Below are 25,585 nucleotides of genomic sequence, written 5' to 3'. Positions count from 1 at the left end.
CTTTAAATTACTTCCATTAGTCTGATTAAATGGCACAGATAATTTCTTATTCATTTGGGCTCAAGGGCAGACAACTCCACTGAGAACATGAACAACAAAACTTTTTTTCTCATACAAGATTTATTTTCCAATACCTCCCCTCCCCCCACCCCCCACCCCCTTCACAGTGGAAAACAGATTCAGAGGAGGAGCCCCTAGCTACAGGAAACACCCTATGAAACTTTGACTTTTCTCTTTACCCTCCACCCTATTCCATTCCCAGGGCCTGAATCCACACATTCATGAAAACCCAGAAGTCCCAGCTATCTTCCCCAAACTGCTTTCAAACCTTGCCACCTTGATGATGTCTTTACATATCACAGCTTACCTAACAAGAAGTGTGAGCTTAGAACAGTCCCAGGGGTAACATGAAGGGTGATCTCTCTTCTCAACCTTTACATAAAGGCAAGATAACATGGCAGCTAGTTTTTCTCCCCTTAGTCAAATATTTCATTGACTGCCCCCCTGTATTTCTTCAAACAAACAAACAAACAAAAAAAACAAAACAAGAACACCCCAAATTGCAGCACATGGAAATAGGCTCTGTCCAAAATCTGTCAGTCTGGGAGTATAGAAGGAATGGTCCCTGAGGAGCAGCAAGGGGTTAGCGCAGAGGAAAAGTATATGATTTAATCTCTTGTGGGAAGCAGAAGATTCTAGATGCAGCCCCAGGGGGTCTGGTGGTCTCTGAGGATTTTTCCTCTAAGGAAAGAGAAGTTGTGCGGTATATATCTGTCTCTTGAATGATTAAAAAGGAGCTATGGTATGGCAAAGGCCCTCTCAGAGGGGCTCCAAGCTGAAAAATACTCAAACCACCTGCACTCATCCTTGAATGAAATCCCAAATACAGAGAAGTTAAAATAAGTTGTGTAGAGGCTGGCTGGGATTCAGAGAGCTGGTGCAAGAACTGAATGAATGCCACTGGGCCATTTAAAGTGCTACTTTGCCAAGCCCCACAGAGTAGTTCACACATGGCTGGGGGGGAAGGGGAAGAGGAAGGATAGGAGAGAAGTTCAGAAATGGCTATTGCTTTGCTCATCATTTAGGTTAGTGCTGAAGTCAAGTGAAGGAATAGCAGGGAAAGAGACAACTAGGATGTTCCAAGGGCTGACATGAAACTGAGAAGACCTGGGGAGCAAACTCAGAACCCTCCACAGTACAAGCCTTAATTTTAGCAGAGATCCTGCTACCTACTCCTCCACCCCCACAGTTTCTTTCCCTGACCCTCTTTCTTGAAAAGTCTTTTTGGACACTGGAGGCAAGGCCATAAGTGGTAGTAGGGCAAGCCTGTTCTGCAGAACCAAGTCAAGCTTACTAGGAAAAAAATAAATCATGATTAAGAGAGACACAGCAATGAAACGTTCCCAGTTCATGCAGCTGGCCCCAGGGGCCTCTAGCACCACCCCACTGCATTAAGAGCCATTCCACACTTTGGCTTTAAGGAAAAAGATGGGAAGGGGAGGTAAGATGGGCAGTTGTTTAACATAAGGTCCCTGAGCACCCACACCTTGTAGCAAACATCATCCCATAAAAGAGAAACTCAGGGACAATGAGGCCCTGGGGGCTAGTTCATCAAACTCCCTTGATCCCAGCAAAGAAAGTATTGTCCTGATGGAAAGAGCTTCAAAGAGTTTGGCCTCCATCATCTATGACTCTGAGCTCACAAATGGGTGTCCACCGAGAGTCAGCGTAGTATCTTCTCTAAGCAAGGGCCCAAATGGCTAGCCAACAATGTACATAGACAATTAAATTCAGGAGGTGGGACCTGGATTCTTCTTTCCCTGCCTCCTTCACCTTCAGTGGGACACGAGAAAAAAAAACCAAAATCACAAACTATTCCCCAAAAGAGGATGTGCCTCAGTGGCTCCGAGAGCTTGAAGGATCTAGTTGATTAAGCTCTGATTGGTCTAGCAGTTCAAAGTCATCCCCTTCAGCATCAGTGTCCAGATCAGAGCTGGGGGCCCTTAGGAAACCTCGTGCAGCTCTTTGAGGGACAGTAGGGGGTGCCTGCTGTTGGGCCCTTGATAGGGCCAACTGGATCATGCTTTGGGAGACCAGATTGGCAAGGTTGCTGGTGAGATTGGATCCTGTGGGCAAAGTGCTGAGCAAAAGCTCAGGGAGACCAGCCTCATCTTGGCTGGTGGTTGGCCCCAAAGTTGACTCCTGGGCTCCTGGAGGGGAACGATAGGCAAGGCTAGGAAGCCCAATGCTGGTGTCATCCTCATCATCCAGGCCTGTAGCATCCACATTAATGGAAGGGAAATCAGGAAGATCTCGAGCAAATGATTCCTCAGGGTCACTATGACCATCCAGATCTAGGGAGAATGAGGAAAGATCAGAAAAATGCCAACTGCTCCTCATACCACTTCCCATCCTCATGTTATCCCAACTATGAAGAAAGCCAGCTACATATGATGAAAGGTCTTTCCCCTCAATATTTTACCTTGTGAATGCATACTCTTGTGCCTGCTTACCTTTCTTCTATTCACAGATTTGAATAAATGATGCTTGGGCAAAGTTATCTTGTGATACTCCCCCTGCCTACTCATAGAAGCCCTCCAGAAACCAACACAAGCATCTCCACGGCAGGGGTTAGTTAGAATGTAAGGCTAGTAAAAGACCAAAGGTTTCTAAAAGCCAGTTGGCCTACACTTTGTGACTTTGGTCTTCTGCCATCTGTACTATGACCTCAAAAGTTAGTCACTTAATCCAAAAATAAGGATGCTGGAGATACCTCTCCTCTATTAAGATTGGGAGATAACCCATGCCACTAGATGACTTAATAAACATGGTCAAGACAACAGCCTATTGGGAGGGGATGTTAGGGAGTGCCTCACCTTCTGATCCTTCAGTTAGCGGTGTCTGTCCCCTTGAAAGATTGAACGTGCCATTATCTGTGCAGGAGACTTCAGCATCTGAGTGCTCTGAGTCTGTGATAGCCAATTCCCTAGCAACAGTGGAGTCATCCAACTTAGAGGAAAAGGAGACAAATAAATCTTTCTAATCACTTGTTAATCATAGACATTAAGTACATTTCTCAGAGATGGCATGCTTATTAGAAAGATCCAAAGCTGCAAGACTTGTGAATAAAAGGCCAGGCCTGAGACAAATGGAAATGTAAACAAAATAGCAAAACCTACACACATCCATAGCCAATATACCCTAAAATCATTCTTTTTCAAGCAACTTAGTTTCAATACAAAATAGGCAAACCTATGAACATCTAAGCTGTTTTAGGCAACTTTTTCTGGGGACAATGCCTTAACATCATTCTTGTAGAGGACAAAGGAAAGGCAGAGCTGGGGACACTGGTTCTTCTGTTTGTTATGCTACCACTAGAGAATATCGGTGTCTAAAGATTGTCAGGAAGAGGCACACTGATTGCCATGAAAGTCGTTTGGGGGAGACCTATTTTCAGCTACCCACAGTACTATGAATGCAGAATAGGGTGTGTGTGTGAGAAAGTCAGTGTTCCTTACCAGGCTCACATAGGGAGTCTGAGTAAAAAAGCCTAAACACAGTTATGTCTTTCATGCTGGGCTTAAAGCCAAACAGTGCCCAGATCACATTATAAATTTGAAACAGGACTGCTGCCTACACATAAGGTACCAACTGGTTGTCAGGAAGTGGTTAAGGAAACAAAATGCTTAATGGACCCAGCTCCATACCTGAGGACAGAAGGCAGCTAACTCTTCTTCACTATCACTATTGTCTTCTACAGCACGATCAGGGTGCAAAGCTCTGGCCCGTCGCACTGTATGAAGACAGAACAGAGAAGACCTATTACCTCTGGTGAATGCTCTTCACTGGGCTTTCAGAGTGGGAAACCAGAGCAGGAATGGGAGAGGCCACTTTCTTCATCGGAACTGACCCAAAGGACAGTGATCATGCCTGAGGGTGTGGTAGCTGAGCCTGCAGAGCAGGGTGACTTTGATGGCACAAGATAAAAATGCTGTTCTCATGTTCCCCCACCTCCACTTGTCTGCCCATTGGATACCTAGCAACTAGGCCTATGTAACAGCTTTCTGGAATGACCTGGTACAGACCCAGTGCCCAATGTGCCAACTGAGCACTGTTTCAGCAAAGAACAAAAAGGAAACTTCTACTGTAGGTTAAATTAAATTCCTGAAGGAAACTCAGACTTTCCAAGTAACCCAGGAAAGACCAAGGACCACTCTTTGTAGCTCTGCTATTTAGGTCTTACGGAGGCTATGATGGTTTTTACATGGTATGATAATTGTGAGCTTGAAACCTGGCATGGAAAATCAAGTTTATTTTTCTTATTTCCTCCCTCCTTCTCAAGCTGACAAGCATGTAAAACATACTATTCTTCCTATCACCTATTCTTACCTACCCCCCCCCCCCCCCAATTGCCCCAAGCAGGAATTAGACACTCCAGGATACTTACACTGCCTTTCTCTTTGCCTGGACATCATGTAACCATGGACACTGAAGTCCAACCGCTGCAGGGCAGGCTCAAGCCTCATGTACAATCGATGACCCAGTTTGTGATACACAGCAAGTGGCCACAGCAAGACAGAAAGAACTGGGGGGAAAAAGGGTAAGAAGTGGCAAGAAATCATAGAGGAAGCTATAATTTAATTTGATTTAATTTAATTAACTGCGAAACTAAATTTAATTTCTCTTCCATACTGCTAAAGCCCTATGTTGCTGAGGTTGTACTAGAAGGCGTTTTTGCATTTTCTGGCATGTTTCTTCTCTATGAGTATTCAAATATATTTAGGATTACTCAAATATATATATATTTAAGATAGCTATATCTTGTCACTCCCCCAAAACTAACATCCTTGAGGGCAGGATCCCAGTGGTGAGGTGGGATTAGGGTAGCAGTATTAAGGATATATCACTAACAGAGTTTAAAGCTGGGTTATGGAATTACTACACATAGATATGGTTGAGCCAAATCAAACAGTAAACGGCTCAGAAATTGCACCTGGTACTGAATGAGATCAGGATAAAGCACTGCTAGAACTTAGCCATCCCAGCCTCTGATGACTTCCCTGACATGCCAGCAGTAAACAATTTAATCTAAAAAATGCCAAAGAAGATAAAAATTTAATCTAGTTCAAGGCACTGAGAAGCATTATGTATGGTGTGTATTTTAGGGACCCATACTAAAAACTCTCTTCCCTAATGAAACTACAAAATTCTTCTCATAGGTGTCAATATACCTGTGAACCAAGATTTCTAAGATTACTCTGCTAAAATCAAATCTATCAACATGCTAGGGTCTCCTCCCTGAACCATGCCAAAATGACGCTGTGTTTATTCTGTATGTACTCTGTGTGAATGTTATCTCCCCTGATAGAATGTCAGTGCTCTGAGGACAGGGGATTCCTAACATAGACTAGCACATCATATAGCCTTAACAAATGCTTGTTGACTGACTGACCAGGAGAAAGACTTTTTTAGGATAAGGGCCTGGTATAGATAGAAAGTTATAGAACTTAAAAAAAAAATTCTAGGTCACTTCCTTAAGGACATAAAGTCACAAGAGTTTTCTCTCTGGCCACATGGTCAGTTATAGTTGAGGGAAATCTATGACTAGGGCTACTGTTGGCAGGGTTATGTGTGTAAAACTTACGGAGTAAGTAGGAGAGTAGGAGGCCAGGGATGTATCGGCCCAGGACAGCCAGAAAGGTCAGTATACCACAGCTCAACAGGCAGAACTGGGAGAACCAGGAAAACAGCATTAGGTTTCTGATATACAGGGAAAGTCCAGGCCAAGATATTGCTTTCTGATCCATGAGTCAAGCAATGGACATGTCAGATCTGATGGTTCTTAGATGTTACTGGTAGGGGAAGGGCTTAATTTCGATTCAAACTACCTTTTTACGCTGCCAACTTCACAGGGCTACACATCACATTAAGACATTTGTTTGAATAGGACTCAGCCAAAAATACTTTCTTAAAAGCATAAGGTTGATTTTTTTTTTGATCTGGAGAAAAAAAAACCAACCCCCTCCCACTGTAGTAACCTCACAGACAACACAAAATGCACACAGACATGCTTTCTTGCTTTGAGACAGGAAAATGGCACTACTGTAAATTCAGTCTAAATGTCAAATACCAAATGAGGAGTCAATGAGTTTTGGCCCCTGACAGCGAGGTCCTCCTCTCACTATCATTCTTTGTTTCTATTAATGCCACTGCCTTGCCTTCCTGGATGGAAACTCCTGGCTTTAATAGTAACTTTCAATAGTGACATACTATTTAATAATAGTATGTCAAATGGAGAGGTCCAACTTTGGGCTAGGGGTAGTGAAAAAAGGGAGAATATAAGGGAAGGTCTTACCTTGCCTGGGTTTTGCTTTTTGAAAAGCAAGAGATTCCTTATGAAAGTGGTCCCACTAACCCAGCCTTCAGCTACATGGTGGCAGAGCTCAGGCATGCTAAGGAGCCGAGGGTGTACAAAGCCCCAGCTACAGAAGAGAGAAGGGGATCTGTGAATAGAGGGGACTGGAGGTTCCCCAGGTATACTGAGAACTTGGTACAAATGCTAACTAATGTTTTCTAGGCTTTAAATTAAGCTTGGGTAGTGGCCAACCCCCAGGTGCTATGGAGATGGAGCCTGGCCACATGCTGACAGCTGGGCTTTCTTCTAAGCTCACAGGTTGAAACTTGATGTTGGAAAGAAGAGGAATGAACTTGTTCCAACAACCCTCTACCTGGTGAGCAAGAAGCCCAGGATACATGTGTAACATGCCTACCTGGCTCCAGGGCTCTTTGTGCTTAAGTATTTTCCCATTTGCATTCAAGTCTTTGCAAATCACTTCTGATTGCAATATAGAAATAAAAGTAGCACACAATCTGATACCAACACTGTTGAGATGAAGGCAACTGAAGGTGTGGAGGAAAAATAAAATGAAACCAAAATAAACCACACCACAGAAATCTTCCTGGGATCAGATAGATGGATGATGTGAATGAAATCAATAATGAAAGCAGACACTATAGACACAAAAGTTATCTTTGGCTTGCAGGTAGTAAAAACCAATGTGTTGTTCTCTGACTAACAACATTAAAAAGCCAGAGGACACATAATACACTAGATGACCCACAATAAAAATGTCAGGAAACATAACATTGGTGCCTTTCTTCTGTCACACTATCTGCCCCCATCTCTGATTCCTACTCTCCTTAACATGCCAAGCACTAAAATATTTCCTATTCAAAAACTCTTTCAAAAATCAAATGAGATGGGAAATTTCTATAGGTATTTTGATTGAATTTCAGATATGCCAAAGATGTTTATTTAGAACAAAACGGGCTGTCATCCTACACTATGTATTTGGAGAGTATGGTTATTAAAGAATTAAACACCAATTCTCAGAATGAATCAATCAGAGCAATGAAAAGGGATTTAATTAGTTTTTCATACCTCTCATTGTCTAATGCGTCGGGTCTTGCCACTACAACATTAAAACAAACATCAGCATTAGTTGGTAGGAAAAACTGAACATGATAATGTTAGGCTGTTGTTACAAGCTCTATTAGCTTGACAACACAAGTTTTAATAGGTTTGGGGAAAATACAGCAGCAAACAACAGAGTCACCAAGTTACATTATAATAGTTAGGGAGCTACAGAAAAGGACATGTTAATTTAAGCCTGTTTGCTTCTTGGGGAACCCAAAATGGAAAATGAATTTGTTACTGTGAAACTAAATTTGCAGGAGATGGAGGCCAACATTAATAAAAAGGAAAAATGGTACATTAGCACCAGGTTTGTATAGTTATGTGTTCACACTTGTCTATTTGCCTGGCTAGTAATCTAACAACACATAATTAAATCAGATCATCACCTCTAGGCATCATCTTTAGGTGGTTATCTCATAAAATCACTCTCTCTAGTCCTGACTTCTTTCTTGAGTTTTGGTTCTGCAACTCCAAATGTCTACCTGGACATCATGTCCTGAAATACTTCAAAATCCACATGTCTAAATATTAACTCTACAAAGAACACTGAGATATAGTAAACCAAATTTATCATTTTCTCTTACCCCCATCCTGACCTTCCAGTTCCCAATAGGATCCTCCTTCTGACTTTTCCCACCAAAGATAACAACCTTTTCTTTTTCATTTTCAGTATCCAAGGAGTCAATGTGCCTGCCATCTATTCTTTCCTGTCTTCTCTCATTATTATGATCTTACTTCTTATTCATATCCAGACTACAACAATGGTTTTCTGATTATGTCTACAAAAGACTCGTCTTGAGATAATTTCTCCTCAGTATGATCTTGTACTACAAGATTATTTTTCTATAAAAATGCTTTCAGCTTATCCCCTAATCAAAAGCTTTCATAACACTATCCACAAGATCAAAGTCTAAGGTTCTTAGCATGGCATTCAAAGCCTTTTACAATCTAATCCTAATCTCCCTTTCTAACTTTATTGCTCACTACTCCACTAGAGAAAGCCTACTCATTATCTCCAAAATACACTGCCTTTTCTGATAAACTTAAAAATTTATAAAGTGCCTATTAAGTGCTGAATGGTCTTCTAGATGTTAAGGGACACATGAAGAATAGGTAAAGCCACTGTCTTCAGTAACATGGAGCTTTTTCTCTAGTAGGGGGAAGAACCTATAATCCTACTTCACCCAACACTGAAATACAAGAGAAGCAAATAGAAAGTACAACTCAAGATCCAAGAAGGATTTTAGGGGAACTAGGGGATTTAATCTTAGGGGAATTAATTTAGGGGAATCAAGGAAAGTTTTTATGGAACAAATGGAATTTGAATTAGGCCTTAAAGGATGGGTAGGATTCTCGAGTAGAAGTGGGGATGAGGAGGAAAATTATATGTACAGGGAGGGCTGAGAAAACATGAGTGAAGATATGCAGGAAGAACAGTATGCAACATGACCTGAAGTCTGGCAGATATGATCAAAAGAGCTTTAAAACGAAAACAGAGAAGAAAGAAGAAAATTACCTACATATATCTGCCAAACTAGATACACAGGTACAAAACAGGAAAAAAGAGAATCAGCAAATAGGATCAGTAAATCACAGAGAACTGTATCTAAGAAGATAACCTGCAATAACATTGAGACATCTATACCTAAATTCATGAAGTATATATAAAATAAATAAGCTGAACTAATAATTAATATGAGGTTAAATTCTAACTAGAGGTTTCACTAAGTCTTAGAAGAGCGATACGAATAACTGAAATATGGCAGTAGGTAACATTTATATAGCATGTTAAGATCTGCAAAGTATTTTACATATATTAGCTCATCTGATATAGCAAGCCTATGAGGGATGAAGTCATACTTTAGTCAAAAGGAGCAGAAGAGATAAAAAGAGTAGTATAGCAGCATTATATATTTAAAAACTAAAGATGTGTCTTAACACAGGGGCTGCTAGGTAGCACAATGGATAGAGTGCCAAGCCTGGAGTTGGGAGGACCTAGGCTCAAATCTGGACTCAGACACTTCCTAGCTATATGACCCTGGGCAAGCCACTTAACTCTGACTGATTAGCCCTTCTGCTCTTCTTAGAATAGATACTAAGAGTTAAAAAAAAAAGACATACTTAGGTGAGCAAATTCATTAACTGAGATGAGATGGGAATCAATGGATAGAGAAACATACATGATATTTTTCTAGGAATATAAATCTCATGACCAAAAAAAGAGAAAAAGATGAGGAATTTGGTTGAGACATTTTCTAAAAATCTGGTACAGATACTTGATATAATCATGACAGGGAGCTTCAACTATTTTATCTGCACATCTGTTGGAGTGTACTAACAAAAAAAAATAGGACACCTAATAAATTTTTTACTTTTCTTAAGACACTGCTACTCTTGGATATAATTCTGATCAATAAAGGGTCAATGGGAGAGAGCCATGGGAGAAAATAACTATCTTAGCATTTATAAGAGGAGAGAGGTTAGAAAGAGTTTGCTGTACACCAAAGATTTGAATTTCAGAGTTCAGAGAAAGAAACAATAGGATCCCACTGTCTAAAATTCTATAGGCAAAGCTGACCAAAGAAGGCTGGATTGGAAACTCTTAAAAATGAAATTCTGAAATAAAAAAGGTTCTGAAAGAATGAAAATAATGTATATTTTTAAAGAGACTGAATGACTTGGTTATACAGGATCATTAAACAACATATATTTTTTAAATGTTTATCTTAACTTTTATTATATTCATTCCTACACATATCCCTTTTTCCTCCCAAGTTAGCCATCCCTTTTAACAAAGATTTAGAAAGGGGAAAAAAAATTCAACAAAACTAATACAACATAATTCCTTATTGGATAGTACACATCCAATATCCCCAGCCTGCAATGAAGGGAAGAAGATGAATTTTCCTCACATGTCACCTAAAGCCAAGCCTGGACAATATAATTACCCAGTTTTCCATTTACATTGTTATAAGCCATTGTGTATATTGTTTTCCCACTTCTGCTTACTTCATTCTTTCTATTCATAAAAATCTTCCCTTGCCTCCCCAAATTCTCCATATTTGAAGTTTCTCATGAGGCAGTGACATCACATAACATTTGTATAATTTGTTTAGCTATTCCCTATTGTTGGATACCAACACATATTTGTATAAAGCACATATAGTAGTAGTAGTAGTAGTCTCTCGGTAACCGAGGATGACGTTTGTCTTTGTGAGCTTTCATCTGTGATGTAGATGAGTGCATATAGGAAGACATAAACGAGGGTGTATAAAGTGACAAATGAATAAAATAAAATCCTATAAGAATAACACCAGGATAACTGATATCTGGAAAATTAATTTTAAGGACAACAGAAAAGGGAGTTTTCAGTCATAATGGGGGCAAGAAGATGATTAAAGAGGTGATAAAGACCATTACTTGGGATAGACAAGATAATGATAAAAAAAAATGACAGAAAGAAGGAAGAATATTAAACTCATATTTTGTTTCTACTTTATCTAATAGGAAGGATAATCACTAGATTGGGAAAGATAAAAGATAACTAACAAGGAGTTGAAATTCAAGATAAATGAACAGCTAGAGCTGACTTCAATGAGTTCAAATCACTAGATTCAAATAAACTCTATCATAGCATTCTGAAAGTCCTAGAGAATGATTGTGAAAAACTGTGGGAATTGAGAGAGTTAACAAAGGCCTGGAGATGGGTAGATATTTTCTCAATTTTCAAAACTAGAAAGAAGATGATATCTTCAAATCATCACCTGGTGAGTTGCACTTTGAATCCTGACAAAATTAATAAAGGCACAATTTGTGAGAATTTAGAAAGAGACTCAGTTATCACTAAGAGCCAGTATAGTTCCATTAAGAAAAGACATTCCAAGAACTACTAGGCAAACTGGAGAGTACTTCAGCACAAAATAAGATTAGTTTTCAAAACAAGAAACAAAATTATCAACAATCACAAGAAAACATATTCCAAATCACTAATAAGAGAAATGCAAATGAAATAATTCCAAAGTACTACTTCATACTCATGAATTGGCATTGATGACAAAAGACAAACATAGTGTTAGAGGGGCTGCAGAAAAATGAGCACAATAATACACTATTAGGGAAGCTGTGAATTAGTTCAACCATTTCATAATACAATTTGGCCTTATTTGAGAAAAATGCCTAAACTGTTCATACCCTCTGATCTAATTACTGGGCATATACCCTAAGGATGTCAAGGACATAAAAGATCCAACACATACCAAAATAGAGCAGTGCTTTTAAAATGGGTACCCATTGTTTGGGAGAATGGCTATACAAACGAGTATAAGAATGCAATGGAATATGACTGTGTCATAAGAAATGACAAATATGGGGGCAGCTGGGTGGCTCAGAGGATTGAGAGCCAGGCCTAGAGATGGGAGGTCCTAGCTTCAAATTTGGTCTCAGCCATGTCCTAGCTTTATGACCCTGGGCAAGTCACATGACCCCCCCCTGCCTACCCCTTACCACTCTTCTGCCTTGGAACCAATACACACTATTGATTCTTAAGACAGAAGGTAAGGATTAAAAAAAAAAGAAAGAAAGAAATGACAAATATGATGAAATCAGAGAAATATGGTGAGACACATAAATGTTTGAAGAGAAAAGAAAGCATAACCAGAACAATTCTTTCAATATTCTACAACAACGCATATGAAAACAATACTGAAAGATGTCAAAATTTATAGAGTGTAATGACCAACTTTTGTTCTAGAAAAGAGATAATGAAACACATTTCTCTACTGTTAGTAAAAAAAGTGAGAAACTAAGAATGCAGAATGTTGCTTACAATTCAGACCTGGTCTCTCTGTCAGGTGGTTCTACTTAACAATTTGATTTTCTTTGTTCTAATAGAGCATTCTATTCTATTGTGAGGTTATTGGGAAATGGCTATCAGAAATAAAGCTTCAAATTTCTTTTTCATTTCTTTTTTAAATAGGTTCATCAGACTTATATTTCATGAGAATACTAGAAATACAGTATGTCTATACATCTATATATTTGCATATAATATGCAAAGCATCTGACAATGTCACATTATTTTTGTGAACATGAAAGAAAGATGTGGGCTAGATAACAGTACAGGGTTAGTTGGATTCTGAATTGTTTTAAAGACAGGACCCAAAGAAGAATCATAAATGGGTTGATGACAATTTGAAGGTAGGTCTTTAGTGGAATACTCTAGTGATCTGTCCTTGGTCCTATGCTATTTAAACAATTTACTTAATGATCTGCAGATGACATGAAGGTAAGAGACAAGAGTTTTCACTGGTCTATAGAGCAGAATCCAAAAAGATCCTGACAAGCTAGAATGATGGGCCTGACACTAATGACTTGAAAATGTAATAGAGAGAAATGAAGTCTCAGGCAAGGTCAAAGAAGAAACTGCATAAATACTATATTGAGGAGATATTGCTGAGTAATAGTTAATATAAAAGAGATCTAGAGATTTTAATGAGCTGCAAGTATAGTATAAGTTAACAGGGTGATGTGAAAGACAAAAAAAAAAAGCATGCTCTAAGACTACAGTAAGGCAGGACTATATAGTGTCCTGAACAAGGAAGGGGATAGTCTCATTATATTCAGTCCTAGAGAACTCTGATCAATTTGTAGGCTCCACAATTTGAGGACATTAAACTGCAGCACATCCAAAGGAAGATGACCAGAATGATAAAGTAACTGGAGATTTGTTCTATTTGGCTTCAGAGGCAAGGGAGGAAAAACAAATTTAGAAGAATGGAGAGAAGCTGAAGAGAGGTATAATTAGGCCTGATATAAGGAAAAACTGCCTATTAATTAAGATATCCAAAAAGCAATGCCTTGGAAAACAATTAGGTTTCTACCACTGAAGGTCTTCAAGGAGAGGCTACACAATCATAATGTTCCTTAGGAACATTAAAGACAAGAATCGTATTTAATTAAAATCTGAACTAGAGACTTGAAAGGTACTTCTTCTGAGATTCTATGGTATGGCAAATAATCTAGTTTTGAGGGCACACTGCATACATGAAGGGGAGTGAGCTAAGGCTTAAAAGGCAGGGGAGAAGCAGACTGAATAGGGTCTTGAATACTAGGTTTAATTTTAGTTTTAGGCCATAAGGAACCAATGAAAGGTTTTGAATATAAAAGTAATGTGCCTGAATCTACAGATTAGGAAGATAAACTGAATAGCAGTGGAAGAATGGATGCAGACAGATGGGAACAAAGGTATGAAAGTCCGTTAGGTTTAGGAGGCAAGCAATTACAACAGGTGGTAATGAAGGTTTGAAGTTGTTTGGTGGTAGTGAGAATAGAGAAAAATGGATCACTGATATGTGATGTGTTCAAGAGGTAGAAATGAGGGAACTTAAATGATTACTTGGTAATGTGAGGGAGGCCAAAACTAAAGATAATACTAATGTTTTAAGCATGGAAGACTGAATGAAGGATAACAAATAAACCAAGAATAGGGAGAAATTTGGGGAAAATGATAACAGGTCTAGTCATTTTAAGTTTAAGGTGCCACTGGAACATCCATGTGGATGAGGGACATTTGAAATGCAAGTTTGAAGCTCTCAAGAAAGGTCAGGTTTGAAAATAACATATTAGAAAATAACGTATTGGAGAGTTAACTATGTAGATATGATTACTAAAACTGTGAGAATGAGATTAACAAGGGAGAAAATACAAAGGAAAGTTGAAGACAGAACCTCAGGACAGCCCAAGATTAAAGCATTGTGAAAATGAAAATATGCCAGCATGGACAGAAAATAAATGGTTGGAAAGGTAGGAAAACAAGAAGAGTGTGGTCAGTGTCAAAAGCTAGAAAGGGGGAATAAAAGGCCTTTGAAGTTCATATTAAGGTGGTAAGTGTATCCATTTGAAAAAGTAGGTTCAATAGTTAGGTGGAGATAGAATCCAAATTTTATAAGGTGTTAAGGACTGAAGGAGGTGAGGGTGGAGTGAGGAAGCAGAGGTACTGTGTTTTTCTTTATTCAAGTTGTTTCCCACGTATAATGCCTATCCTCTTTTCTAACTATTAAGATCCTTCAACGTTCAATTCATGTCCTACTTCCTGCATGAAGCCTCCCCTGATCAATACAGCCTATTGTCATTTTCATATCTTCGGACTCATAGCTTTGTCTATCCCAATACTTTTCTGTCATCATTTAAATTTCAATGTTTTGGGGGGTTTAACCCCCACAACTAAGTTGTAAACTATTTGTTGACAAGGACCAAGTTGTATACTCCTTGGTATTCTCAGTAGTATCATGTAAGAGTTAAATTAATATTGCATGATACACCTTTGTTAAGTAAGGCTGATGCATCAAACAAATAAAACTATATTACTCTCAAAATGATCTCTCAGGCCAATAATGAAGGCAAAAGACTGTTCCTATGATGAAGGAACAGTTTTATATAGCTTCAAGATAAGGAGGAGCCATTTATTTATTGACCTTTTAAATGGAACACAGATTCTATACATGCTTACTCTAAAGCAGAGAATTCATAAATTAAAAAGAAAATTTTCCTACTAAAGAGCAAAAATCAAGAGAGGTAAAAAAATGCTACCAAACTCACCTTTCATTTCAGGCCAGATTTTGTTCTTCCACTGATCTATACATACAATTATCATCAAGCTGAATGCAAGTAAAAACACCAGACGAAGGGATGTCAGTGCAAAGAACCTATAAGGAAAGGAAGAGCAAAAGAAAGATCAGTACGTAACTAAATTAAAAAAACTAAGAAAAATATCATATACATGAAAGGCTGAATAATATAGTAGAAAGGGGAACCTGAGTTCTAGTTCCTTTGTTATGGCACTAACTACTATGTGGCTGTAGGTACATCACATATTCTCTAAGCTTCAGGTAAGTTCAGAGATAATGCTTTTCTTACCAAAGGCAAGAGAATGGACTGGATAACATCTAAAGGTATCTTTCAACTCTAAAGAGAAATTCTGTCTCAACAACAAGTAGTTTCAGTATAAGATAGGACACTGAAATATACTTATCATTCCATTAAATATTGCCTCCTATAGAAATCCTGGACAAACTTCAGGGTCCTGAGTGAATGGTTGTGAATTAGAAGGAAGAAACCTAAACATTACCTAGTTTGGTAGTTCTTACTGTACTGCAAACAAAACCTGACAGAACCTTGGCAGTAAAGTATTTTAAAATATTTTTGTTTATTGCCTGTTAATACTATCAATAAAATAAAAGCTTATTTTTGTAAATTTGTTCTTTCAAACTGATTTTATTCTGAATAGATTACAAATAATTTTAAAAATGAGAAACATGTAATCACTTGCTGTACATGTTTTGTAATTGGGAACCATATTAGATGCAATAAACTATCCTTTTAAGATGCCTCACCTCACTTCTACATTTGGTCAACCAACAAACTATTTAATAAGGGCATCCTATGGCTCAGGAACCATACACTAACCATCCTACCCACCAGCCCCTTTGATATGAAGGAACTGTCTTATTTATCAATTTATCACAGTTTTAGTGAAAATATTCATATTCATTTTGTTTTAAAATTGTTTAAAATATTTTTGTTGTTTTATTTGTAAACGTCTCTGCAGTTTGGCCAGAAGAAAGGAACTATAGTCATCCCTCTCATGATATCATGGTTCACTTATTGAGGCTTCACTGAACTGTAGGGGTTTAAAAAATATAGATAGCTATAGACACATATAATTCTGTATGGCTGAGTTACACTTACTGTGGCACACTACTGGCTGATGGAATGAAAGGCAACCAACCACAGTGCTGTATTCTGTATCCTGGGTGCTGATTGGCTCAGTGACTGTAGGTTAATAAGAGGGTGGAAAAGGTTTATAGGAAAGTGGGAAGGGTTTATAAAACCTTTATATATGTGTATGTGTGTGTGTGTGTGTGTGTGTGTGTGTGTGTGTGTGTGTGTGTGTGTGTGTGTGTATACATATAATAACTATAAGCCGCTACTTCACAGATTTTCACCTATCACAGGGGTCTCTGGAATGTAACTCCGTCAATAGGTGAGGGATCATGGCACTTCTAAAATGTTGGTAAAAGCATACATTATTTCTCAGGATCATTAGCCATCACAGGATCATCAATTTAGAGCTAGTAGGGATGTTAAGAAACTATTTGCTCCAACTTCCTCCTTTTACAAAAGAAGGAACTGTGAACCAAGGGCACAAAGGTGGTTAAAGTCAACGACAGATTCTGAACCCAGAAGCTTCTGACTGAAGCCACTCTTGGAACTGGGTCTGTCACCTCCACATTGAAGGTAGCGACTATACTACTGACTTGGTTCTCTAAGTTTTAGTGCTGGGAACTAGGTTCAGGATCTTTCACCATTGGTCTTTATTAACACTGGATTGCTTTTCTCTTCAAAACGAAAATCAGTAAAATTTGCTTTAAAATTTAATTTACTTAGGTTAAAACTAACTAAAATTAGTAAAAATTCAATTGTCCATAATGATAGTTGCAATAAATAGTTTAAGATTTAAAAGACATTATTTATATGTATTCAATAGATTGCACATTAAAAAAAATCTAAAATCACAAGATGATTTTAACTACTATTACTAATTGCTTACACCACAGTGAAACCACTCCGGTCTGGAAGACTAAGCAACTAGCTTGACCTTAAACAAGAAAACTAAAGGGACAGAAGCATTCAATGAGTTGTAAAAGGGCTCACTCTACAAATAATTTCCCAGTATAACACCTATGAAAAAAAAACTCCAAAACCTAGGTGAATAATTGAAGATGAGTAAATGAAGGGAAGAAAGAATCATAATGAGAATCCTGTCCCATCTTTTTACCCTATCACCTAAAAGAGCAATTATACACGAGATTAAAATGAGGACTGGAGATTAAAAAACATAAGCCTCAGGAACAGGCAAGGGCAGCTAATCTCTCTAAAGCTAAGTTTATCACCTCTACAAATAAACACATTTACCAGGGGCCAACAATAAGAGCTTCAAAGTTCTTCTGTTCCTCTGGTGCCAACACTTCCCTATCCTAGCAGCAGATGTACAGCCTCAATCCTCACCCCTTGGGAACAATTGGAACAAGAAGTACCCCAAGAGGGAATCCAGACTGTCTAGAATATCCCCTCACCAATTCATAATTGCAAATGTTGTTTACATGGCCCCTAAGGAGAGGAAGGGTGTCCTTTAATCTCCCTTGAAATGAGTTTGTTTTCCAAAGATTTAAGCAAAGAGAATGCCCTATGTTTCAGAGATCTAAGCCATTTTAAAACATCTGGTCTGTGATGGGAATTGATGTAGGCCTTACCCATTATTTTCAAAAGGTCTGTTTAGTAGTCAGGATGATAAACTTTTCTGGGGGGCAAGATTACCCTTGGTCTATGTATGAAACAGTCTTCTAACTCAGTGAATTATCTTTTCTCATCAAATAGGCACCATCCAGAGGAACATAGCACATTCATGAGTACACTACCAACCTCTCTCCAATGGATAAAAGTCATAAATAGAAAGACAGATTATCTCATAGTACCTAAAAAGACAGTACTCATCCACCTATAGATAAGTTCTAGTTACTAGTTAAGCATTCTCCAAAATGGATTTGATGACAAATCTTGGCAGATGGATTTTATCATTTTCAAACTGCACAAAACATTTGTTTTCCCTGCTTTTTTGTTTCTTCCTCTGCCCTACTGCTTCTTCTCTTGAAGTAAATTCCTCAATCAAAAAGGAACTTAGATCTTGGGAGGCATATTTTAGATTAACTCAAAACATAGTATGTTTGCTATTTCATCGGTTAATCTGGTAATTTACCTACCAAGGAACTTGTGTCCTTGAATACAAGAAATGAACTACAATGAAAGACAGGTTTTTTGAGATAGGAGTAACCAAGGGGCTTGAGGAAAAATGTGAAGATTCTAACTGCTCAGTTAGATTAGTTTATAGATCAGATTAGTCACTCAAATGCTTTGAGCCTCTTTCAGTCAACAAAGAAACCCAGGAAGTTAAAGAGAAATAACAGCCATAAGATGGAGTGGAGGGATGTTGGAGAAATAAAATAAACATTTGTTTGAAACTGCAATTAGCATGAAAACACTACAATTTAATTTTAAAAAACAAAACCCATTTGGTTTTATATGATTATTCACTTACAAAAAGAACAATATGGAAATATGTGTTGCATGATAATACATGTATATAGATTGAATTGCTTGTCAGCTCCAGGAAGAGGAAGGGAAGGGAGACAATGTGGGTCATATAACTTCAGAAAACTTATGTGGAAATTTGTTATATGCAATTGGTAAAATAAATTAAATTAATTTTTTAAAGCATTTTTCCATAGTTACATGATTCATGTTCTTTCCCTCCCCACTCCCAGAGCTGACAAACAATTCCACTGGGTTGTACATGTATTATCACTCAATACCTATTTCCATATTAGGTAAAATAAATGTAAAAAATTAAAGTCTCTTGCAAACAGTCAAATCTTAATTATGCTTTAGAGCAATATGTCACATGTGGATTATCTAATTTGTGGATCATCAGAAGGCAAATGTTTTATCAGAAGTTAGCTCCTACAACTCAACACATTCTCATTATCATCTTTTAAAGAATATAATCAAATTACAATATCATTCAGGGATTCTTAACCTTTTTTGTGTGGCACACCCCTTTGGCAATCTGCTGAAGCCTACAGAGCCCTTCTCCAAATGTTTTTAACTGCTTAACATAAAATACATAGAATTACAAAGGAAACCAATTATATTGAAATAGTTACCAAGATTTTTTTTTAAATTCACAAACATCATGTTAAGAATTCCTGATCTCAGTAAAACATACTTATGTATATTAGTCTATTGGCCAGAACAACCATGGCTCATTAAAAACAACAACAAATGTTTTAATTATCTATGCTAGCTTTCCTTTTATAAGTATAAGAAGGCTTAGTCAACAAGCATTTTTAAGTGACTACTATTTGACAGGCATTGTGCTAACAATAGTCTCTGCTCAAGAAGCTCACATTCTAACAACATACGAAATATCTAGGTAAATACAAGGGAGATGGAAGGTAAACTTGGGTGGGAGACACTAGCACCAATAGGGACCAGGCCTGGTTTCTTGCAGAAGATGGGGTTTTAGTGGGGAATTTTTGCCACAGACAGGAAATGATGTAATCACCAATGTGCTTTCTTCCAACAAAAAAGACAGTGGATAACCTTCAGTTTTTGCATTATAATTCTAGTTATCACAGGGAAAAGTCATTTTAACAACGTTTTGGAAATCAAGTCGTAGCTAATCCAAAAGACAAGAAAAACATTACTTGACCAAGCATGTGGCTACTGAACCTGTTTATATAGTTTGTAGAAGAAAAAAATGGGTCTCTGGTCTACAACTTGATATTATTTCTAGAGTAAAATCACAAATGAAACCACCTTTCTGAAAATTCACACTCACCTTAAGTTTCTAACAAATGTATGTTAATAGTACATTTAATAGAAAATTAACAAAATTCCAGGCAATTCAGGATAACCAAAAAACCATGTCACTGAAAGCTCAACATTGGTCTTCCCTGGATACTAATGGCAGGAAGAAGAAATCTTCCAAAATCATTTCTAGAATAAAATGAAAATGCAGGTAAAAGCTATGTTCTCTTCCCCTTTTCTAGTCCTAATGGGAGTTAGTTGCAAAAGTTGGTAGAAAAAAATGCTTTGTATCAAAAGAATATCCTTAATTGTTGAAGCAAGATCTATAGCAGTTGGGGTTTTTGCTTTTAAATTTTACTCTGTTCAATATTAATAATATGGAAATAGGTTTTGAACAATGATTCAAGTATAACCAGTGGAATTGCTTGTCAGCTCTGGGAAGGGGGAAGGAAAGAACATGAATCATGTAACCAGGAAAAAAAATTAATTAAAAAAAAAATAAATTCTGCTCTGTTCTCAGTCATGTCTTTGTTCGTGCAGTCTACATGATCTGCTGGAGGTTTTTTTGTGCTTCAAGTGCATTAGATGCCACAGTAACTCCCTGAAGTATAATATGTCAACCTAGATGGATAAAAATATTCAAAGAAATCATTCTGATCCCCAATGAAAACATTTCGTGGACTGCTTTGATTCAAAAGCCCTAATTCAGAGACTTCCTAAATAACTACAGACCTCCAGCTTGGAGTCTTCCTAGGGCAGGGACCAAAAGTCCACTGGCAAATCTGGAGCTCACTCACTTTTCCAGGGCTCTGTAGTTTAGCAATATACTTATTGACCTACAATATGATTCAAGTATGTGAATCCAATCTGGTCCACCCAGGAAACTCACAGCTGACTTATCTTGTCCTATTTGCTCTCACCATTAATTGGGGCTTAGGTAGGTTTAAGTATAACACAAAAGGGAGTGTCTCACAATCCTCAATGGTGAGTCTTCAAGATAATTACAGATGTGCAGCTGAAGAACTACAAAGGCATGTATTGCTTGGAAGGTTCCTAGTCATGACTACTACAGGATAGGAGTCCTGGAAAGCCCTATGGCTAAAAACCAAACTCTTAAAACCATCAAAAAGGCTTCCCTAAGTATTATCAGCAATTTATTAGTTAACCTCAGAGCTCAAAGAAACTGTCTAAGACTAAATTACTGAACAACGGTCCATTTACCCTAACAGGAAATTTCTCTTAAGTTACTGGTACAGGTTCTCTGTTCTCTGTACCAATGGAATCACAGGTCCAGACTAAGAGAAAGAAATATAATAGAGAAATGGTTCATTCTCAGGTACAAGCAGATGATGATCCAAAAAAGAACAGCCTCATGACTAGAAGAAATTCCCCATTTAAATTCTGAGTATGACTTCTGCAATGAGAACAACTTGTATTCTCTGCTTAATACTACTCTTATTGGTTAGTCAATTATGTATTATTTCAGATACTTCAAAAGGAAGAAGAGATATAGACTCATTTCTCTCTGGCTTTGACTTTATTTTGGTTTTATTTCTTACCTCCCATTCTTCTTTAAAAATACACATTTTATTAATGCCTTTTGTTTTTATACTAGTCAATCCTAGGAGAAACCTACCTCATCACCGTCATGGGGCCCTCCTGTGTAACTAACTAATAGAGCCAATAAAGCAGCTCATACAACAAAATATACAATATTCTGCCATATGTATGTATGTTTCTCTTTATCAGTTCTCCAAGACCATCATTGGTATTTTCAGTGATTCAGAGCTGGCCTTTCTTTTTGGTGATCTTTTCATTTATCATGTATATTGGAACTTTGGTTCTGTTTCTTTCACTCACTGTTTATACAAAATTTTCTACATTTGTCTGAATTCCTCATATTAGTCCCTTCTTACTACACAATAATCCGATACATTCGTATGACAGTTTTTTTTGGCTATTCCTCAATTAATGGACAGCACATTGTTTCTAATTCTTTGTGAACAGAGAGTACTGCTATATTTCGGTATATCAAGGATCATTTGTTTCCCTGGGACTTCCTCCAGATATATAACCTGTGTCCACCTCTCATTCTTTAACTTCTAAATTCAAGAAATAAATAGTATCCGTTGTATCTTAATGAAACAATGACTCATATTCACTGACTACTACTACTACTCCTTGAGTTGTGGGTCTTGGCCTTCATATTGAACATTCAAAATACATGAAGGAAAGAATAATTCCTAGGGCAAGTAATTTCTAATGACAGACTAACCTACTCTTCAGGGTGTTACCAATGGAGAAGTTCAATTTTTGCATTTTATTCACCTGAATCTTTTCTATTAGCTTCCTGATCCCAGGACACATCAGTTGATCTTCTTTCACGACCAGAATCACACTCATCACTCTGCTATATCTCTTCTCCACCTATTTATTGTATGTGGGAATGTAACAAATGCCAGTTACAAAATTCCAGCACAAAAATATTATAAAAGGTTTATGGTATCCAGATGAAGTTCTGAATAAAATCCTGTACAAAATATATTTTGTCACTTGAGATAAACCTTACTAAATGCAGTAAGTCAAAGTTAATCTTTTTTTTTTTAAACCCTTACTTTCTGTCTTGGAATCAATACTGTGTATTGGTTCGAGGGCAAAGAGTGGTATGGGCTAGGAATGGGGGTCAAGTGACTTGCCCAGGATCACACAGCTGGGTAGTGTCACATTTGAACCTCGGACCTGGTCTCTAGGCCTGGCTCTCAATCCTGTCCCCAGAAGTCAAATTTTTCTAAGCCACTGTTGAGCTGCTATGATACTGTTAACAAGAGAAGAAGTAAGTGACATGGGGAAGGTCACCCTGATTAAAAAAAAAATTTCAAACACATAATACCAATGTATCTGGTTTAAACAATTTCTGATTTATGATACAAATACTCCCAAAGATAGGACAATTTATCAATCATTTACTTTAATAAGAAAAAAAAAGGGGGCAGCTGGGTAGCTCAGTGGATTGAGAGCCAGGCCTAGAGATGGGAGGTCCTAGGTTCAAATCTGGCCTCAGCCACTTCCTAGTTGTGTGACCCTGGGCAAGTCACTTGACCCCCATTGCCTAGCCCTTACCACTCTTCTGCCTCGGAGCCAATACACAGTATTGACTCCAAGACAGAAGGTAAGGGTTTAAAAAAAAATTCTTTCCTATAAAACTGTCCTATTGAAAGAATGAGAATTTCATTTGAAAGAATCAGGAAAGAGAAGAGACTATATCATTTTGAAGCAAAAGGCTCTTTGGAAGAGGACAGATCTAGGTGGGATGTTTCAGCAAGGAATACTAAAGGCAACATAAGGACATCTGAGCACTTACTATCCCCAGGAATAGAACATCTCAGGAGATACTAAAAAGTTGCCTTCTGGTACTTTCTAATTTTGCCTACGATCCCCCCAAATATTGCCAATACTTACTTTACAACAATTCTACCAAACTAAATTCAGATTAGATAGCTTTAATAAAGACATAATTTGGTTCCCTACTAAAAGGGATAGAATAAAATTCAATGACACCAATAATTCTTTTCCAACACTGAACACTGAATTATTTATTCTATTTAAGTTCACTAAACCACATTTTGAAAACTGGATATGTAGAGCAAAGAGCAATGTGACTGGTTTTTAATATCAGGAGTTTGCAGAAGCTAAATCTTAAAAAAGTGAAAACCAAGTAAATTTTATCTTGGTTCTATACCCAGCATGACCCCTTTTACTTAAACTTCTCCTCTATTTGAAAAAGGCCAAGACTGCCTTTTCAGTTATCAGCAGAAACCCAAGCTGCAAAATGAGATAATCAGAAGGATCCAAGTCTACTTTTGTTGACAGTTTATTACAGCAAAAGCTGCTTCATCTACTGCCCACTGTCAAATGCCTTTAAATTGAGTGATATAGGGGGCAGCTGGGTGGCTCAGTGGATTGAGAGTCAGCACTAGAGATGGGAGGTCCTAGGTTCAAATTTGGCCTCAGACAGTTCCCAGCTGTGTGACCCTGGGGAAGTCACTTGACCCTCATTGTCTGGCCCTTACCATTCTTCTGCCTTGGAGCCAAAACACAGTATTGACTCTAAGACAGAAGGTAAGGGTTTCTAAAAAAAATAAAACTAAGTAAGCTGAGTGATATACTTTTTCAAAGGATATTTATAGGATCACTTTTTAAACTTGGCTGAATTCACAAACCTAAATTTCCTTTCCTATTAACCCAAACTAGAGATATTTATATGATTATCAAGGAAAGGGAGGAGTTAAGTAGCTTGGAAACAGGTAAAATCTCACTCACTCTTACAATAAAACATATTTAAGAACTACCATTAACTCTACAGCTTGAAGAACAGGGTCAAAGGCAGAGGTCTGATATATGAATTCAGACCTCTCAAATTTTCCTTTAATAACAATTGAACAATATAAGAAACATATATTAAATGTCTGTTCAAAGCACTGTGCTAGAAGTTGGGAGATACAAAGACAAAAGACCCCCTGTCCTTAAAGAACTTACATCCATTCTACTGTGGGGGTACACAAACAAGTGGTGCTGGGGGAAAAGGCACTAGTGTAGAATTGGAGTGTTAGAATCCTTGCTCTGCTGTTAGCTATTTGTGTGGCTTAGGACATGTCACCGGATCTCTGGGCCTCAGTTTTCTCACCTGTAAAATGAAGATGGACTAAGACCTCCGAGATAATTTGATCACCTATACTCGACTCTTCTCTACACCACCCTAAGAAGCATCTCAATGACCTCAGGATCCTGCCTCAGCAGTTAACAGCCAAAGACATGCGAGACGGTATGAAGGAGTGGAAAGGGTACTGGTCAGAGGGCGAAGAACACCTGGGTTCAAATCCCAACCTCACTAACCCAACACAGTGCCTTACTGTGTGACCTTGAACAAGTCACTCCATTTCTCTACATCTCAATTTCCTCATCTGTAAAATGAGGAGGCTGGAGTTGACGGCCTCCTCCTCACCCCTCCAGGTCTGAATCCATGACCCAACGAAAGTCTCTTGACACAACCACAGGGAAGGTCGGGTTGAGGAGGTGGGAATAGGAGTGTGTATACGCGGGAGTTGGGGGTAGGAGCCCAGAGGCCGGCCTAGAAGCAGAAGGCAGAGAGCAGAGAGGAACAAACCAGGTCGAGGTCTCTCACCAGAAAGCTGCGTTCAGAGCCAGGCACCACAGGGCACTCCTGGCCGGGCGCTCCCACACTAGAGCCGCCTGCACACGGCTCAGCAGGGGCTCATAGGGCCCCAATACATCCAGCAGAGCTTGCTGCACCGTCTCCACCTGCCTATCCCGTTCTCCACGGCCCAACATCGCACCGCGGCTCCTAAAGGCCGGCACCGGCCGCGGCTCTGCACCTGGGCCGGCTGCAGCAGCCGTAGCGGCCGACTCTTCAGTCTCCGCCATCTCCCCACAAGGAGCCACAACATCCGGGGCCGCGGCCCGGTGAGAAAAACAGGCACTGCGCAGGCGCCAGGACCCGAAGCCCGCCTTCCTCCTTAGTGCGCCTGCGCTCCAACCCCGGCTATGGATCCTCGAAGAGGAAATTGTTGAAGCCCGTTGAAGCCACTCCCCCACCGCTACTAGGAAAGAATGGGTCGAAGCCGGAGATGAACATGCGCAGTGCGCATCAGTGAAACCCCAAGACAG

General features: G+C 38.6%; 1 protein-coding gene across 1 annotated transcript; it reads right to left on the bottom strand.

Moving 5' to 3' along the window:
- Window positions 1-101: 101 nt before the first annotated feature.
- RETREG3 (reticulophagy regulator family member 3) lies at window positions 102-25,391 on the bottom strand. The gene is made up of 9 exons (XM_007482166.3): window positions 25,083-25,391; window positions 15,074-15,180; window positions 7,442-7,472; window positions 6,356-6,482; window positions 5,645-5,729; window positions 4,448-4,585; window positions 3,708-3,793; window positions 2,877-3,009; window positions 102-2,354 (listed from the first exon to the last, which is right to left on the bottom strand). Exons 1-9 carry the CDS (start codon window positions 25,340-25,342, stop codon window positions 1,897-1,899), a joined length of 1,425 nt encoding a protein of 474 aa, XP_007482228.1. The 5' UTR covers window positions 25,343-25,391; the 3' UTR covers window positions 102-1,896.
- Between the last annotated feature and the right edge of the window lie 194 nt (window positions 25,392-25,585).

The sequence above is a fragment of the Monodelphis domestica genome, chromosome 2 (assembly GCF_027887165.1).
Source record: "Monodelphis domestica isolate mMonDom1 chromosome 2, mMonDom1.pri, whole genome shotgun sequence".
Lineage (NCBI taxonomy): Eukaryota > Metazoa > Chordata > Mammalia > Didelphimorphia > Didelphidae > Monodelphis > Monodelphis domestica.
This window is presented reverse-complemented; position numbering and strand designations above follow the sequence as displayed.